The sequence below is a fragment of the Aquarana catesbeiana genome, linkage group LG04 (assembly GCF_042186555.1).
Source record: "Aquarana catesbeiana isolate 2022-GZ linkage group LG04, ASM4218655v1, whole genome shotgun sequence".
NCBI lineage: Eukaryota > Metazoa > Chordata > Amphibia > Anura > Ranidae > Aquarana > Aquarana catesbeiana.
Genome location: NC_133327.1, coordinates 544,617,393 through 544,635,979, shown reverse-complemented (window position 1 = coordinate 544,635,979; position 18,587 = coordinate 544,617,393). Strand labels below are relative to the sequence as shown.

The following is an 18,587-nucleotide window of genomic DNA, read 5'->3' as shown; positions in this document are numbered from 1 at the left end:
TAATGCATTTCTGCTGCAATTCTATCGAAGTTTGTGGAACCAAATATGCAACCTGCTGTGGGCTAAAACGTCTCTGATCCTTTCCAAAAAAAGCACACCGGTGGAAAAGCGCAGAGATGTGAACATGACCCATAGAAAACCATGTTAAAGCGGACCTTTTTCAACTTTCCATCTATTTATTTTATTTATTTATTCTATTATTCTATTATTCTATTCTATTATTATTTCTATTAAATCTTCTGTCCTTGTTTTAACTTTGGATAGTAAAACTTTTTTTTTCCTGCCAGTAATTACCTTATACAGCCCTGTTTCTTGTCTGGTCATTAGCCTAGGCCAGTGATAGTGAACCTTGGCACCCCAGATGTTTTGGAACTACTTTTCCCATAATGCTCATGCACTCTGCAGTGTAGTTGAGCATCATGGGAAATGTAGTTCCAAAACATCTGGGGTGCCAAGGTTCGCCATCACTGGCCTAGGCTTATAACATCATGCACAGCTCTCTCTCGCTCTCCTGAGAGTTTGTCAGGAAGAGGGGGGGAGTCATAAGAGGGCCAATGAGAGCTGCAGAGCTGGAGGTGTGCCTCTGTGTAAATCCAGGAAGTGAACAGGCAGGAGCTTCAGCTGCCCACAGTTAAAATGGATGCAGCCAGACTTAGTGGAGGGAGATTTCTGCAGCATATTTGACAAGTACAGAATCACAGTATATATAAAATAATATGCAAAGTGGTTGGAGGGAAGCTTCAGAATGGCAAAGATGTTTTTATTACAAATTATGTGAGCAGTTCCTCTTTAAATGGACTGTAGCGCGTTTCTGCAAAACGCACTGAAAAACGGATAGGTGTGAACCAGGCCTAAGATTACGTGTCAGTCTTTCCAAGGTGACCAGGGATGAAAACGCATACAAACTGGGTGTAAAACACATTATGCATTGTGTTCAATTTGAACGCAACGCATTAAAGATGTGATCTGTGTTTTTAAAAGAAAAATCGCAGACCGTGTTTTACAACGCATCGCTGCGAACGGGCGTTTGTCACACGTTTTAGAAATGACGACTCTGTGTTCTGAAATAAACTCGTTAAATGAAAAATATTAGCGTCTGGTTATTTGTATTCGCAGCCAAATCGGCTGGCTACGTGTTGCCTTTGCACGGCGGCACACAGGAGGTTAACGTACTGGCACAGCTTTCCCTCCCACAAGCCTTCTCCTCTTGCAGACTGCAACCACTCCTCCTTCTGTTGTTTCACTGGGAAGGGAGGGGGTGGTGGAGAGAGAGCAGGCAGAGGAGCTGAAGGTTCACCCAAATCACATGTCCCCAGCAGCAGCTGCTTGCTGCTTGATTGTATGTTTGGAGTAGTACCAGGGGGAAATTTGTTCTGTTTCAGAAGCACCAAGGCACTCTATTTTAATAGCCACTTTTTGTGCATTTTCAAAGAATATTTTTTTTTTTTTTTTTTTTTTGCTATTTAGAAATCTTCCCTGGCTCCAAATAGCAGGAAAAGAAGAGAATCCAGTCCAGGTTTTCCATGTGCACTTTAATCAGAAAGAAGTGGATAATGGTTGCTAGAGCCTCTCTCAAGCCATGCTGGGCCGGATAGATTCAGACAGTCTTGTATGTACCTATATCCGGGTTAGGAGACACACAGGAGCACAAAAAAAGTTTCATTTTTTGCTCGTCAACAAAAGCTTCGGCATGAAGTCCCACAGCAAGGAACGACACCGACCATAAGGATCAACAAGGCTTTTTTTTTTTTTTTTTTTTTTTACATTCTTACATTTCCTGTTTTTATTTAACTCCTTTTTCATTCTCTTATTTTTTCGTTAATTCACGTGAAGCGATCGGAGGTTTATTTACTTCTACTGGAGTTATCGTCGCTCTTTTTTTGGGACGTTTTTTGGGGGATTTTGCTGCTATTGTTTTTCTTTTTGTGCTGTGATTTTTATTTTATTTTTTTATTTTGGGGGTTATTATTGCACATTTTGCCCCCCCCCCCCTTTTTTTTTTTTGCTGTTACCAGGATTGACTGAGATGTTGCAATGATCATGGCAGCGCAAGTGGTTTCAGCTGCTGCGCCGACCACCAATGCGAACAATAAGGGTAAAAACCAGGGTCTTCCTGGACTGAATCAGGACTTGAACCCTGGGGGGACAGGACCAGGCTCGGGATCTATCCCTGGATTAGGAGATGGGACTCCTAACAGCGGAATGAACAATAATGTGGATCACCTCCACCACCACAACCTTTTGCACCACCACCATCACCACCATCTCCTCCACCATCATCACCACCACGAAGTAAACATGGCAAATGCAAATTCATTATCAACCTCATCTCTCTTATCCTCCACTGCTAATAATACGAACAATAACAATAGCAGCAATTCGGACACAGGACTAAAGGACGGGAGAAATCCAGCGGTGTCGCCCCATTTTCAGGCTATGGAGATGGGTGGTGGGATCCCCAACCACAAGTTAAAGTGTGGTAGTGTTGGGGACTATCTTGCTCATTCTCATCACCATGGCCATCACAGCCAGCAGCATGCACCCCACCATGCACCCCAGCATCTGCAGCAGCACCCTCCCCACCACCCCAACCATCCACCCCAGCAACTTAATCAGCTGCAGCCCCAACAGCAACTAGCAGGAGCAGCACAACAACCAACACCGAATAAAAGCAGCCCTGGAGGAGGAAGCAACAGCAGCGGCGAGGCATCAGATATGGAAAATCAGCAGCAACAACAACATGCTGGTGTGGGAGAAGAGGGCTGTAATAATGCTGGTGCAGGAGAAAAAGATGTTGCTTTGGGTAATCAGGGCGACCCCCAGTCTAGGAGGACTGGCAAGGCAGGAGAAGAAGACGATCTGCAGGGAAAAATGATGGCTGGGGAGCCCATGAGCAGTCGGTATGAGCATGCAGTGCTGGGAGGAGGGCAGCAGCAAGGAAACAGCAGCAGCAATAATAATAATATTAGTGGCCATGGTGGATCATCTTCTTCGTCCTCCTCTTCTTCTTCCTCTTCGTCTGAATTTAATAATTATTATGGCAGTGCATCAACAAACAGAGTAGGGCCTTGCTTTGATCAACATGGCAGACAACAAAGCACTGGTATCGGGATGATGCATTCTGGATCTACAGCCCCCAGCAGCAACCTGGACCCCATGCAGAACTCCCATGAAGGGTACGGCAGCAATCAGTTTGACCACTACCAGGGATACAGCAGGGCCGCTGCTGCTGCAGGAGGAGGGGCGGGAAGCTATGGCAGCTCTACCTCTGCATATGGGGTGCTGAGCTCCCCAAGGCAAAGCAGCACTGGTACCCCAGGCAGCAGCAACATGATGATAGGTGAAAGAGGTGGCAGTCATGGGAAGCCACCTAGTGCTTCCAATGCAGGGGGCTTCCAAAGGTACCAGGGACAAACCCAGCACCCATCTGGTGCCACCCCTACTCTGAACCAACTCCTAACATCCCCTAGCCCTATGATGCGGAGTTATGGAGGAAGCTATCCTGACTACAGCACTTCTAGTGGACCCCAACAACAGTCCAGCAACACACCAGGGAGTCAACAGCCTGGGGGCATAGGGATGGGCAAAGACATGGGGTCCCAGTATGGAGCTACCACCACCGGCTGGGGAGCACAACAAAGAAATCACCCAGCTATGAGCCCTGGAAGCACTGGACAAACCATCAGCAGATCCCAGGTAAAAAAACAAAACACTGCTTTTTATTAGTAGATCACTTTTCATATGTTTTGCCTTTTGATATTTGAATCTGGAATATGAATATGCATTTTTTGTCTCCCACAAGTCTCTAGCTTTGTTGCTGCATGTCCCATGTACTTTTTATTTCCATATAAAGCATTGAAGCGTTTTGAAAGCCTGCTAGGGAGGTTTTGCAGTTCTATGAAAACTAGATTTTCTAGATCAACAGACAAAAATGAGAGCACAGGCCCAGATTGTAAGTGTTATTCCTGGTAGAGTACACACAGGCATGTCAGCTGGGTATTTGGTTCCTTGCAGTAGGAAAATGGTGTTATTGGGTTTCCTGGTCATTTTTTTTTTCCCTCACCCTTGTTTATTGTTCTTTAATTCCAAATAAAATGAAGGCATAGACCTGTTTTGTTCTGCCTGGAACATTTATTGCACTTCACTCCATCCAATACAAATGTAAGTATCAACCTATGTAAGTATTTGCAAAATAGTGTATATCTCTGAATTGTGATTTGCATCTGATGGGCCCCCCCCCCCTTTTTTTTTTTTTTTTTGGAAATTTAAATAGCAAACCATACAAATGTCAACATAGGCATTTATAAAGATATATCTTTTTCCTATTTATACCTAAGAAGGATGTTGTCGTCATTTATGCATTTTGTGTTCCAGATCCAGAGAATGGCTGCCATTCATTGTGCATAATATGGTTGCTGTGTTGTGCTGTCTATTGTCTTCTTTTTGTTTAAATGTGAATATATTTATCCGAGGTTTGGATCAAGTAAACAGGTTCCCTTTGCATTGTGTAATGATCTTTTAATGGCTTTTGTTCGGGTTTTATTGGTTTGGTGGGGTCGAAACTGCAATGGATCCTTTCTAGGCTTCTTGCTAGCAGCTTGAGTCTAAAGAGTGACTTGATCTCCTTTGCAAGGTTTGGAATTTGAATTGTGGAGGTAAACTGGCTGTAATAGTCTCCAGACAGCTGCCTCTGAGTTGACATCTAATCTGCCATCTGATTGGCTCCCCTCTCACCATTGGGCATTTAGCACTGCTGATGTAAATAGAATTGCTGAACAGTACAGTCACAAATATTCTCTGGCACAAATAATAGCCGGGCAGCAACATCTATTGACACACTTGCTGCCTTCCCATATTATCATATGTGTATATATAGTTTTATTTTTATCAATTAAAATATCACTGAGCACATTGCACACAAGGAAATGCGGCTTGTATCTGTACAATAGTGCCTGTGGGAATCTATTGCTTAGCCGCATCAGCAGATTTTCTTTTCATTTACAAAATCAGGACAAATGCTGCTTATTTTGTTTTGTGTGGTTTTTTTTTTTTTTGTTTTTTTTTTTTTTTGTTTTGTTTTTTAGAAGTTGATTGCTTGCAAGGCTTTTTTTTTTTTTTTTTTTTTTTTTTTTTTTTCTTCCCTCATCGTCTGGTACATGAAATGCTAGATAGGGTGGGGTTTTCTTAGAAAAAAGGCCTTGATTCTTCTTATTAAATAAGATGCTGTAGACTCATTCAGTCTAACAGGGTGTATATGGTTCTGGTCCTATATGTAATATATGGGGTGAAAAAAAAGGCTGAGAACAAAGATGTTTCCCCCTTCTTCTTTTTTTTTTTTTTTAATATTTATTATTATTTTTTATTTTATTACATATTTTTCTTTGGTCATACAGTTAACAGATTTAGAGTAAAGTACTAGATATTAATCTATAAAATGTGCTTTGAAGCCTTGATATGTGCAAATGATTATTGACCTGGTCTCTTCATATGCATATGAGCAAATGTGGCCTCTTCTAATTATTCAAGTGCTGTTTTTAAAGAAACATTTGTCAGTGTATTTTTTAATTTCAAAACTATTCACTGGTACTTGGTCATTTGTGTGTGTGTGTGTGTGTGTGTGTGTTGTTGTTGTTTTGGTTTTTTTTTTTTTTTTTTTTTGTTTTTTTTGTTTTTGTTTTTTTCTTTTTTTGTTTTTTTTTTTTTTTAATTTTGCTTTATGGGTCTGATATGGAACTTAAATCAATAGGTATGTTTTAGAAATTTCGATAATGGTGATTTCATAGTGGAGGAAATTTGTAAGCCTTTTAACTGAGTTCTTTTGTTTTAATGAAAGCTGTCTATTATGTCCCATTCATTACACATACGTTGTCGGTGTGACAGTTTTTATATTTCACATTAGAGTTATTAGCATTCTGTAGTTCACCGTATTGTATAAGATTGGTGTGGTGATGTAACCGATTTTACCTGTAAACTGCTGACTTTTTGGTAGATGATAGATTAGCAATGATTATGTCGTGTACAAAATATGGGAATATTTTTTTGTACAATTTTAATGCTATATTAGTAAATTACCTTAATTTTAAGTAAATTATTTTATTTTTTTATTAAATCTGGTAAGAGCTATTATATGCATTACATGTTCATATAAATGTCCTGTGCTATCTTGTGCACCACCTGTGTGTTATAATAATGCTATATTATAAGGAGACATTACAGTCCCATTCAAGATATAAACACAGCAGTGCTGTACACCATGAATCTGCACGGTGGCTCATGCATTGCAATTCCCACCCCATCGTTAATAAAAAAAAAAAAAAAAAAAAAAGAAAAAAAAAAAAAAGAAAAATCACCATGATCCTCATTCAGTACTTTCAGACAATAGCTGGCCAGGGTCATCAGGGGTTATGGATAGACAGCTGTAAGGATCCAAATTGGGAACCAGGCCTAGTGGTGGTGCCTACATGTTTAAATTTTATGCTGCAGTATCATTTCAGATCTGTCAGCCATTTTACATTAAGGGAACGATAGCCGTGTACCTAATTTTAAAATAATTATCTGAGGGTACAATCTTCCCTTCAAAATAACCCCTAACTTGCTGCATTATAATGTCCTGTATATGACATCTGGGTTACAAGTGTGCAAACTATATATAAAGAGCAGCTAAGGCCTTGTTTTGTGATTCTCTGTCAAAACTGGTCTGCGCCATTAAATGGTAATATTATCGACAGATTATGCATCCCACAAATTACTTGTTTTCTCTGATCGCTTTACTCTGTATGTTCCAATTACTATTTTGGTACAATAGGTACTGGTTAGTGTAATTTATTTATTTAAACGTGATTGTATTTTATCTGATTAAAAAAGAAAAATGTCATCATTCTCTGCAAACTGGTTTTTATCTGCCTTGGGTTGCTAAAAGTATATTTTGTGTTTTAGACATTATTCAGAAATGAATGGGTGTTAGCTGAACAAAATGACAAGCACTATTGGTTGTTGCAAAATAATAGATTTTGAATTTATTTTTTTAATTATTAAAATACTTAACTATTTCAATACTGAGCTTAAAAACATAAAAATAAAAGATCCAAACTTGCATGCAACCCTGCTATGAGATCAGATCGATTCATTCTTGCATACCGGATTTTTAAAACTGGTGCCTTGTCGCTAAAGTGCATCAGTGGCCTTTTGTCTGCTACGTATACAAGGGTTGGACAGTGACGTTACATTTGTTTTTCTGTCTTGTGTTCCCATCCTCCCAGGGGGTTATCTTTTATAACCTGTTTTATTTTGTTTTTCTCTGCAAGTGCTGGTATTAAACACAATCTGTATGTTTTTAATAGATGGAAAATCAAATGAATGTGTTCGGAGCTGTGACTCATGATACAAGGAGCATGCCTGAAGTTTATTATGTGTTGTTGGTTTTTTTTTTTTTTGCCTTTTTATATGTACATTGTGCCAGCCTGTTACTTTCTAAATACAGTTAATTTATCGGAGACTTTGACTACTTGTTTATTATGGTTTCTAAACCCAATTTGTAGCTTTTCTTTTTTAATGTTTTTTTCCTTATTGATTTTTTTTTTTTTTTTTTTTTCTGTTTTTCTTTTTACATTTTCATGATTTACTCACATCCTTTTTAATCTATTGTATTTTATAAACATCGGTGTATTAGTTGTATTACTCAAACTAGGTTTACATTTTGAATGTGTCCAATATATCTGTGTGTTTTTGTTGTTGTGGGTTTTTTTTTTTTTTTCATGCACTGCTATATCTTTCTGCTCTTTCTTCTTACTTTTTTTTTTATTTATTTTTCCCAACGTTTTTTGGCATTCTTTCATCTTTTTCTATTTTATGTGTCTTCTCCCACTTTCTGTGTCTTTGCCTATGAATTTTAACTTTTGTATGTTTTACCATTCTGCTTTTTTAAGATGTTTCCCTTCTACATGTACTTGCATTACTGGTTTTATTTTAATAAATATAATATATATATATATATATATATATATATATATATATATATATAATTTTTTTTTTTATAAATGTTATGCTTATTTTTAACCTCAGCCTTGTGTTTTTATATTTGTCACCTAACACTGTTTGCTGGAATTTTTTTTTTTTTCATCTTTTCTTTCTTTTACATTTTACTTTTTTTTTTTTTTTTTAAGCTAGCAAACATATTGCACTGTGTGTCTAGTACAATAAAGGGTCAGTACTGGCTTGGCAATCCATCTATTTAAATATTGTGTTGTGAAAGGTGTACATTTTTAAAACGCTCACTAAATATTATTTTTTGCTTTTAATATTGGAATAAAAAAAAATCTATTTTTATTTCTATAGCAAGGCCCCATAAGTATCTGAGCAATGCATATTTGTATTTCTCATTTCAAGTTTCATTGATCCTGCTGTTCTTCTGTTCTTACAAAAATTCTAGTAGTTTGTATCTTTTGCATTGCATTTGTCAGTGTTGAGTTTTTACAGCAAATTTGTATATGTTATTGTATGTATTAAATAACAAGTGTGTAAAATATGAGCCAAATATTGTGTTTTAAACTTTATACAACAACGTACTTTTACTTTATTTCCATGATGTATCTTTTATGTTCTATTACTGGTGATGATACATGGATAGCACCTGCTTTTTATATAGGGGGCACTGAGTAGGGTAGAGCAGGTGATGGAGTGGGGATGGGTGAATATTCGCCTAGTCTCAGGGAGTGCTAGAGCAACTGCAGACAACGTTGGATTGAATTTTTGAAAAATTATTAGTAGTGTTTATTGATTTATATTAAAATGTGTACAAGTTGAAAATATGTGGCAGTTATGACAATGGCATCATAACCTACATTTACAAATGAAACAGTAGTCCAATAAACAGTATTTTATGGGAATTTGGGGACATATTTACAAATTAGTAAATGGAAAAGTATTTACGGCAGGTGAATCTTCCTGGTGCGCATGTTTTAAAACACATGGAATGATTAACCATGTGTGAATGTTTGGATATCATTCACTGTTTTTTTTAATTGCATTCATTTTTTTTATATATATATATATATATATATATATATATATATATATATATATATATATATATATATATATATATGGCCCTTTTATTTAGGTCTTTAGGGCAAAAAACACGTCCAAGGTCTTTAATTTTTTTTTTTTTTTTTTTTTTTTAGGCAATAACAACATGTATATATTATTGTACTTTTAAATATATTGCAAAAATATCTAAGATAAATTTGAATCCTAATTAATATGTGTGCCAGATGAAATCACTAGATAGTCTGATCACACTTCAGTCGCTGACATGCTGCCACCCAAATGAAAATTACATGGAGCTTTTTCAGTTACAAAATCAAATGTGTCTGGGGTTTTTTTTTTGTTTTTTTTGTTTTGTTTTTTGAGTAACTGCCAAAAGGGATTCTGACACTGATATGTGGATGCATAGTTTATGTATATTTATGAATATCATATTGGAATATATGCACGTAAATTTCCTCTTGTCAGCCCCAGAGCCAAAAAAAGCGCTTTCTTAGATATCAGTTTTTGTATATATTTATTTTTAACGTCAACTATTCCAGTCTTAACCTCTTCCACTGGATTGCCGTGACCTTCACATATGCAGATTAGCCATGTGTCTGTTTGAATTGAAACTAGCTGCCTCAGGAAGAGAGGGTTTTTTTTTTTTTTTTTTCCTTTCTTTTTATTCCACTGCGAATCTGACAGCCATTCATCCCTGACCTGGGCAGAGGTAATAAAAGGAAATTGGATTCAAATGGAATGCATACAGATAATACTGGAGACAGCAAGCTTCAGGAGTAGCAGCACCCCATCTGGCTATAAACAGAAAATAAAGATATCTATTTAAACCATTAAAACAGCCTTGGTTTTTAAATTAACCTCTTCAGTGCTTGAGTAGATAATATAGCATGTGCAGTTTTTTAATTTTAATTTTTTTTTTATAATGAGGATAACTAGACCCATATAAATGTAGATATATTGACACATTAGTACTATATATTTTTTTTTTCAATACTGTATGTTTATGAGATTGTTGTATGGCAAATCATCTTGACAAGTCAATGTGGAAACCCAAGGCAGGAGATAAAAGAAATTGACAACGCATAGCACCCAATCATATTTTGTTTTTATTATTCATTAATAATCAGTGATCAAGATGACTTCTGATTGGTTGTTCTCGTTTACTGTACTTTGTTCCATTGGATAAGCTTACAAAATTCTGGTTAGCCATTTTGGAGTTTCGACCTTGATTCCCTAGTATTAGTAAAATTTGATGTTGAAGTTGACCTAACATAATTTATACTTAAAAAGAATGATTGCCATGTTACTATCTTGGGATTTACTCTAGAGTGCCAGTAAGATGTTTTGATAGCTATCTCTCTCTAAATTGTGTGTGTGTGTGTGTATGTATGTATGTGTATATATATATTTATAAATAAATTAACCAGCAACTTTATTAAGTACACCTTGCTAGGTACCGGGTTGGACCCACGTTTGCCTTCAGAACTGCCTTAATTGTTTGTGGCATAAATTCAACAAAATGTTGGAAACATTCCTCAGGTTTTGGTCCACACTGACATAATAGCATCACGCAGTTGCTGCAGATTTGTCGGGTGCACATGCATGATGCGAATCTCCTGTTCCACCTCATCCCAAAGGTGCTCTATTGGATGAGATCTGGTGATTGTGGAGGCCATTGGAGACCTCATTGTCATGTTCAAGAAACCAGTGGTGAGATGATTTCAGCTTTGTGACATGGTGCATTATCCTGCTGGAAGTAGCCATCAGAAGATGGGTACACTGTAGTCATAATGGAATGAACACGGTCAGCAACAATACTCAGGTAGGCCGAGGCATTTGAACAATGCTCAATTGGTACTAAGGGGCCCAAAATTTACCAAGAAAATATCTCCCACACCATTACACCACCAGCCTGAATACAAGGCAGGATGGATCTATGCTTTCATGTTTATGCCAAATTCTGAGCTTACCATCTGAATGTCACAACTGAAATCAAGACTCCTCAGACCAGGCAACATTTTTTCAATCTTCTATTGTCCAATTTTGCTGAGCCTGTGCGAATTGTAGCCTCAGTTTCCTGTTCTTAGCCGACAGGAGTGGCACCTGGTGTGGTCTTCTGCTGCTATAGCCAATCTGCTTCAAGGTTCGATGTGTTGTGCATTCAGAAATAGTATTTTGCACACCTTGGTTGTAATGAGTGGTTATTTGAGTTACTGTTGCCTTTCTATCATCCCAAATCTGCCCATTCTCCTCCTGGCGTCAACAAGGCATTTTTGTCCACACAACTGCCACCCACAGGATATTTTCTCTTTTTCGAATCATTCTCTGTAAACCCTTGAGATGGTTGTGCGTGAAAATCCCAGTAGATCAGCAGTTTATGAAATCAGACCAGCCCATCTGACACCATCAACCATGCCACCTTCAAAGTCGCCTAAATCCCCTTTCTTCACCATTTCGATGTTCGGTTTGAACTTCACAAAGTTGTCTTCACCACATCTAGATGATTAAATGCATTGAGGTTGCTGCCATGTGATTGGCTCATATATATAATCTTTGGCTAAATTCTTTCCTACCAATAATCTAATTCTTTAAATCTTTTCAGAGTTATAAATTCGGGACCATTCGCCTTTCTTTATGCTGCAACATACAGGTTTTCAAGTGTTAAGACATGTTGCAACGCACTGTGTAAGCAGCCTAATCAAAATTAAATGAGCTGCAACACACTAGCACAGGCTGCAATTTTCGCAATGTTCAAGACTTCATACATTGGGGTTGGTTTAAAAAAAGTGGAGAGTGAAAAATCTTGTGCAGCTGTGCATCATGGCCAATTTGCTTTTAACTTTTAACTTTGTTCAATAAAACGTTAACAAACAAAAAACTAGAAGATGATTGATTTCTATGCAGAGCTGCAGCAGATTTAGCGCACTAAAGTAAAGTAAATCAACACCATTGTGTTTCCCACTTAAATCCTCGCAGTGTTGCCCTTGATTGGTGAGAAGAATGGGCAGGGGCTTTGTCGTGGTGGAAGATGACTCCACAGAGGGTTGACTTCCCACTGGCTTAAAGGAAACATATGGCCAAAGCTTTTTTGGCCATACTTCTCCTATTGATCACAGGAGTGCAGCTCGTTCTGCAGTCCTGTGACCCATTTTTAGCCGTCAGCGGGCATCACTCTGCTGGTCCAGGCTGGGGAAAGTTTCAAAATTCCCATCCCATATAGTCGCCACCCGCCCAGAAGCCTGAACTGCAGCCTAGCTCAGCCCTTCGGAAATTTGCCAAGAGCCTGAGCCAGCCCCTCCCACCCCCTCCACAGCCCAGCACCCAGTGAGTGCTGGAGGAGAGGGCAGGGAGCCACTGACTGACAGTCACCGCAATCTGCTCAGAGTTGAGGGGGAGAACTGAGCGATCAGTGCTGCTTGATTGCTAAGTTTTCACTGCAGAGCCAGCGGGGGACAGATGTAGCATCTATCTAGCCTAGGTGAGTATAAATGTGTTGTGTGTTTTCTGTTTTTTTTTTTTTTTTTTTGTTTTAAATCCTGAACTTTTCTTAAGTTTAAATCTAATACCTTTAAATACTACCTGTATGTTCCTGCGGACCGGTGCCCTCTTAAAAGCCAGGCCACAGACAGACCACAAGGAGGTGAGCGGCGGCAGAGCAGAAAAATTACATCACCGCCGCATCACTGTCGGTGTGCCTCCATACATTCTGAATTGTCATGGGAGTGGGACCCTGTGGTGTAGTGCACATGTGCCAGTTTTCCCACTTCTGTACTTGAATGCCAGATTCCTAAGGAGGCAATAGGGGAGAGGCTGCATGAGAATTTACTAAGCACAGAACCCTCACACAGTGGCAGGCTGCATTTTGTGACAGGCTAGTGGTGACAGGTTGCATCTGGTGGCATGCTGCCCCTGGTGGCTGTGGTGGCAGGCTGGTGGGAGGCTACCTCCTGGTGACTGTGGTGGCAGGCTGCATCTGGTGGCATGCTACAGTGGCAAGTGACAAGCTGCATCTGGTGGCAGGAAAACAAGCTGAGGGCTCCCACTGATCCTGCATTATGGTGAGTTTAACTATTTAATTATAGTTCGGTCCTAATATATTTAGACACAGGCAGCACAATTTTTAGTTTTTTTTTTTTTTTTTTTCAGGTATTTACCAAAACATATTCAAGTTATAGTTATAATGGATATGGGCTGAAAGTGCACACTCTTGGGTTTAATTTCGAGGGTATGTACATCCAAATCAGAGGAAGAGTTTAGGAATTACAGCTCTTAAGAATATCCAACCCCCCTTTTTCAAGGGACCAAAAGTAATTGGACAATTGGATCAAACGCTGTTTCATGGCCAGGTGTGGGCTACTCCTTCATTATTTCTTCATCAATTAAGCAGGTAAAAGGTTGGGACTCTAAGTGTGGTATTTTGCATTTGGAATCTATTGCTCTGAACCTACATCATGTGTTCAAAGGAGCTGTCCATGCAAGTGAGAAAACAAAAATGAAACAAATCCATCAGAGAGCTAGCAGCAACATTAGGAGTGGCCAGATCAATAGTTTGGTACATTATGAGGAAAGAAGAATGCGCTGGTGAGCTCAGCAACATAAGAAGGTCTGGATGTCCACGGAAGACAACAGTGGTGGATGATCGCAGGATCCTCTATGCTAAAGAAAATCCCATTCACAACATCCAGACAAGTGAAGGGCACAGGGCACTCTCCAGGAGGTGGGCGTATCATTTTTAAAGTCTACAATCAAGAGAAGACTTCACGAGAGAATACAGAGGGTTCACCACAAGGTGCAAACCATTTATAAGCCTGAACAATAGAAAAGCCAGATTAGACTTTGCCATAGTACATTTTAAAAAAATTCAGACCGTTTGTAGAAAAGTATTCTTTGGATGAATGAAATTAAGATTAATCTGTGCCAGAATGACGGTATCCAAAGCACACAACGTCATCTGTAAAACATGGTGGAGGCAGTGTGGTGGCATGGGTATGCATGGCTTCCTGTGGCACTGGGTCATTGGTGTTTATTGATGATGTGACAGAAGATCGAAGCAGCCGGATTAATTCTGCAGTGTTTAGAGAGATACTTGCAGCTCAGATTCGGCCAAATGCAGCAAAGTTGATTGGACGGTGCTTCACAGTACAGATGGACAATGATCCAAAACACACTGCAAAAGCAGCCCAGGAGTTTTTGAAGGAAAAGAAGTGGAATATTCTGCAATGACCTGATCTCAACCCAAATGAGCATGCATTTCAATTGCTGAAGGCAAAACTAAAGGCAGAAAGACCCACAAACAAAGAACAACTAAAGACAGCTGCAGTTAGAGCCTGGCAAAGCATCAGAAAGGAGGAATCCCAGTCTTTGAAAATGTCCAGGGGTTCCAGGCTTCAGGCAGTCATTGCCAGTAAAGGATTCTCAACAAAATATTAATGTATAATTTTTTTTTATGATTATATTCATTTGTCCAATTACATTTGTCCCTGAAAATGGTGGGGCCTGTCTATTAAAATGGTTGCAGTTCCTAAAATTTGTACTTGATATTTATGTTCAACCACTTGAATTAAAGCTGAAAGTCTGCACTTCAAATTAATTGGAATTGTTTATTTTAATTTTATTTTGGTTGCGTACAGAGCCAAAAATTGTGCCTGTGTCCAAATATATATGGACCTACAGTGGGGATCGGAAGTTTGGGCACCCCAGGTAAAAATGTGCATAACGAAGCCAAGGAAAGATGGAAAAATCTCCAAATGGCATCAAATTACAGATTAGACATTCTTATAATATGTCAAAAAAAGTTAGATTTTATTTCCATCATTTACACTTTCAAAATTACAGAAAACAAAAAAATGGCGTCTGCAAAAGTTTGGGCACCCTGCAGAATTTATAGCATGCACTGCCCCCTTTGCAAAGCTGAGACCTGCCAGTGTCATGGATTGTTCACAATCTTTGTCTGGGAATACCAGGTGATGTCAATCTCAAAGGTTTTAAATGGCCAGACTCATGTGACCTTGTCCCAACAATCAGCACCATGGGTTCTTCTAAGCAGTTGTCTAGAAAACTGAAACTGAAAATAGTTGACGCTCACAAAGCTGGAGAAGGCTATAAGAAGATAGCAAAGCGTTTTCAGATGTCAATATCCTCTGTTCGGAATGTAATTTAAGAAATGGCAGTCATCAGGAACAGTGGAAGTCAAAGCAAGATCTGGAAGACCAAGAAAAATATCAGACAGAACAGCTCGCAGGATTGTGAGAAAAGCAATTCAAAACCCACGTTTGACTGCACGATCCCTCCAGAAAGATCTGGCAGACACTGGAGTTGTGGTACACTATTCCACTATAAAGAGATACTTGTACAAATATGGTCTTCATGGAAGAGTCATCAGAAGAAAACCTCTTCTACGTCCTCACCACAAAAATCAGCGTTTGAACTTTGCAAATGAACATATAGACAAGCCTGAGGCATTGTGGAAACAAGTTCTGTGGACCGATGAGGTCAAAATAGAACTTTTTGGCCGGAATGAGCAAAAGTACGTTTGGAGAAGAGAGGGCACAGAATTTAATGAAAAGAACCTTTGTCCAACTGTTAAGCATGGGGGTGGATCAATCATGCTTTGGGGTTGTATTGCAGCCAGTGGCACAGGGAACATTTCACGAGTAGAAGGAAAAATGAATTCAATAAAATTTCAGCAAATTTTGGATGGTAACTTGATGCCATCTGTGAAAAAGCTGAAGTTAAAGAGAGGATGGCTTCTACAAATGGATAATGATCCTAAACACACCTCAAAATCCACGGGGGATTACATCAAGAGGCGTAAACTGAAGGTTTTGCCATGGCCTTCACAATCTCCTGACCTCAACATTATTGAAAATCTATGGATACACTTTAAAAGAGCAGTGCGTGACAGACAGCCCAGAAATCTCAAAGAACTGGACGACTTTTGTAAGGAAGAATGGGCAAAGATACCTCAAACAAGAATTGAAAGACTCTTGGCTGGTTACAAAAAGCGTTTACAAGCTGTGATACTTGCCAAAGGGGGCAGTACAAGATATTAACGCTGCAGGGTGCCCAAACTTTTGCAGACGCCATTTTTCTGTAATTTTGAAAGTGTAAATGATGGAAATAAAATCTAACTTTTTTTTACATATTATAAGAATGTCTAATCTGTAATTTGATGCCATTTGGAGATTTTTCCATCTTTCCTTGGCTTCGTTATGCACATTAATACACATTTTTACCTGGGGTGCCCAAACTTTCGATCCCCACTGTAACTGTATATTACAATGTAATTATAGAAATAATGTGCTTCAATCATCCTGACACCATATCAACCATGGTGTTGGGAAAATTGAAGCACTAACAACATTACCACCACTACAACAATCCTCCCCCTCCCCCCCCCTCTTGTTTTGGGTTGTCCTTAATTCACATACTCACCCACCTAGTGAATCCAGCATTGCCCTGATGAAATCCAACCTGCTGCCCTGGTCTCTTGTCACCTTCTTGATTCTTCTCAGTCGTCAGAAGCTGGCTGGCTCTTTGGGTTCTTTCAGCTGGCTCTTGATGATGCACACCAGGCCTGCCCATGGGCTGCAGCGGGTCCTTGCTGGAGCTGGACACTGAGGGGAGGGAGCAGGGACATGTCCTTCTCATCTAAGTGGGGTGGGTACAGAATAACAAAATAAAAGTAAACAGAAAAAATGTGTTTTTTAGTTCCCAGGGGGGTGTATGCAGGGGTTTGAGTTGTTTAGGAGAGTGAAGGTCTTCTTTAATATATATTGTGACAGTGTGTGGCTCTGTCACTATAAAAAATGGTCACAAAAAAGGAACCAGGGTTTGCACATTTGCTCAGTGCAGGACTACACACAGAATTTTGAGTAGTGAAAACCTGCTTTTGCAGCTTTCTGGATTTTGGTATTTCCAGATGGCTCCAACCCAGTGTCTGGGTTTTGTGGACAAACAGGTTGTATGTCCAGGTGCACACAGCCCTTAGAATGATGGTCTGGTGAGAGGTGGGGGTGGAGTAGGAGTTGGTGTTGTACCAGTTGTTGCAGCCAGGAGGGAGGTGTGCTCCTGATTAGGAACCAAGGTAAACTCCTAGAGCCGGCACTCCATGTGGGAGAGGTTGCAGTTACTGTGAAATTACTGGTTGGAAGTTATAACTTCACACTTCAGTAATTTTGTCCATTAAGCCACCTGCTTGAGTGCAGTTTTTGAAAATATAGCAAAGTTACCTAAAAACAATACATAGTTAATTATTTGTATATTACTTATGGTAATTAACCACTTGCCACCCAGGCCAATTCTGAAACTTCTTCTCTCCTACATGTAAAAATCATCCTTTTTTTTTTTTTTTTTTTTTTTTTTTTTTTTATTATATATTATTTTAGCAGGCACCCTAGGGAATAAAATGGTGATTGATGCAACTTTTTATGTCACACGGTATTTGCGCAGCAATTTTTTTTTAAACTTGTTTATTTTTTTGGAAAAAAATCATCTTTTTTCGTTAGCGTAATTTTTTTTTTTTTTCTTTTTGTATAATGTGAAAGATGATGTTACGCCGAGTAAATGGATACCTAACGTGTCACACTTTAAAATTGCACACACTTATGGAATGGCGCCAAACTTCAGTACTTATAAATCTCCATAGGTGACGCTTAAAATGTTTTTACAGGTTACATGTTTAGCGTTACAGAGGAGGTCTAGTGGTAGAATTATTACGCTGTGATCGTTAGAGCGAGAGCATGTAACCTGTGTGTATCTGGCTCTGATACTAGCCAGTGCCTCACCAGCCACTGACCTCACCGCACGTCCCTGTCCCTGCACCTAGGTAAGTATGAATATGAAAAAAAAAAAACCCATACTACTTTTAAGATCCAGGTGGTTCGGCATTTTCCATTGTGTATATTTTACTGGAGAAGACCCCCTGCATGGGAGACTTTTGTTTACTGCTGTTTTTAATAAAAGTTTACCCACTAACTCACTGCCCAAGAGAATGCCAATCACTTCAAAGACAAGATTGATGCAATACGTGAAGACACCTCCGCAGTTATCTTCCCCACTCAACATACCTTGTCTAACGGCACAGTCAACACTCTCCGCCTATGAACTGGCTACTACAGAAGAGGTTACAAAACTTTTCTCAAATCCCCACCTAACCAATTGTCCCCTGGATCCTGTTCCCTCACAACTACTACGGTCACCATCTTATTCTATCCAATGCTCCCTCACTCACATTTTCAATCTCTCTCCCTTTTTACTGGCATCTTCCCCTCCCCTCTAAAACATGCACAGATCACTTCCATACTTAAAAAGCCCTCACTGGACCCCACCAACCTGAACAACTTAAGATCCACCTTTTATTGCTCCCATTCACATCTAAACTTTGAATGCTTATTCTACAACCGTCTTAGCTCCTACCTCACTCAAAACAACCTTTTTGACCCTACTCCATAATCTTACTACTAGACCTCTCTGCGGTCTTTTATACTGTTGATCACCCGCTCCTTCTCAAACTCCACTCCTCTGGCCTCCAAGATTCTGCT

The 18,587-nt window shown here is 39.2% G+C and overlaps 1 protein-coding gene across 13 annotated transcripts in view; it reads left to right on the top strand.

Annotated features, from left to right (window-relative positions):
- The first annotated feature begins 1,247 nt into the window (after nt 1–1,247).
- Nucleotides 1,248–18,587, top strand: part of ARID1B (AT-rich interaction domain 1B) — a 534,317-nt gene continuing 516,977 nt past the window's right edge. For 12 of the 13 annotated variants that reach the window (XM_073627919.1, XM_073627914.1, XM_073627909.1 and 9 more), the window contains exon 1: nt 1,249–3,696. In XM_073627919.1, the coding sequence (XP_073484020.1) occupies nt 2,035–3,696 (1,662 nt within the window). In that variant the 5' untranslated portion in view covers nt 1,249–2,034. Of the gene's footprint in view, nt 3,697–18,587 lie in introns of all 13 variants that reach the window. The other variant, XM_073627912.1, reaches the window with a different exon arrangement.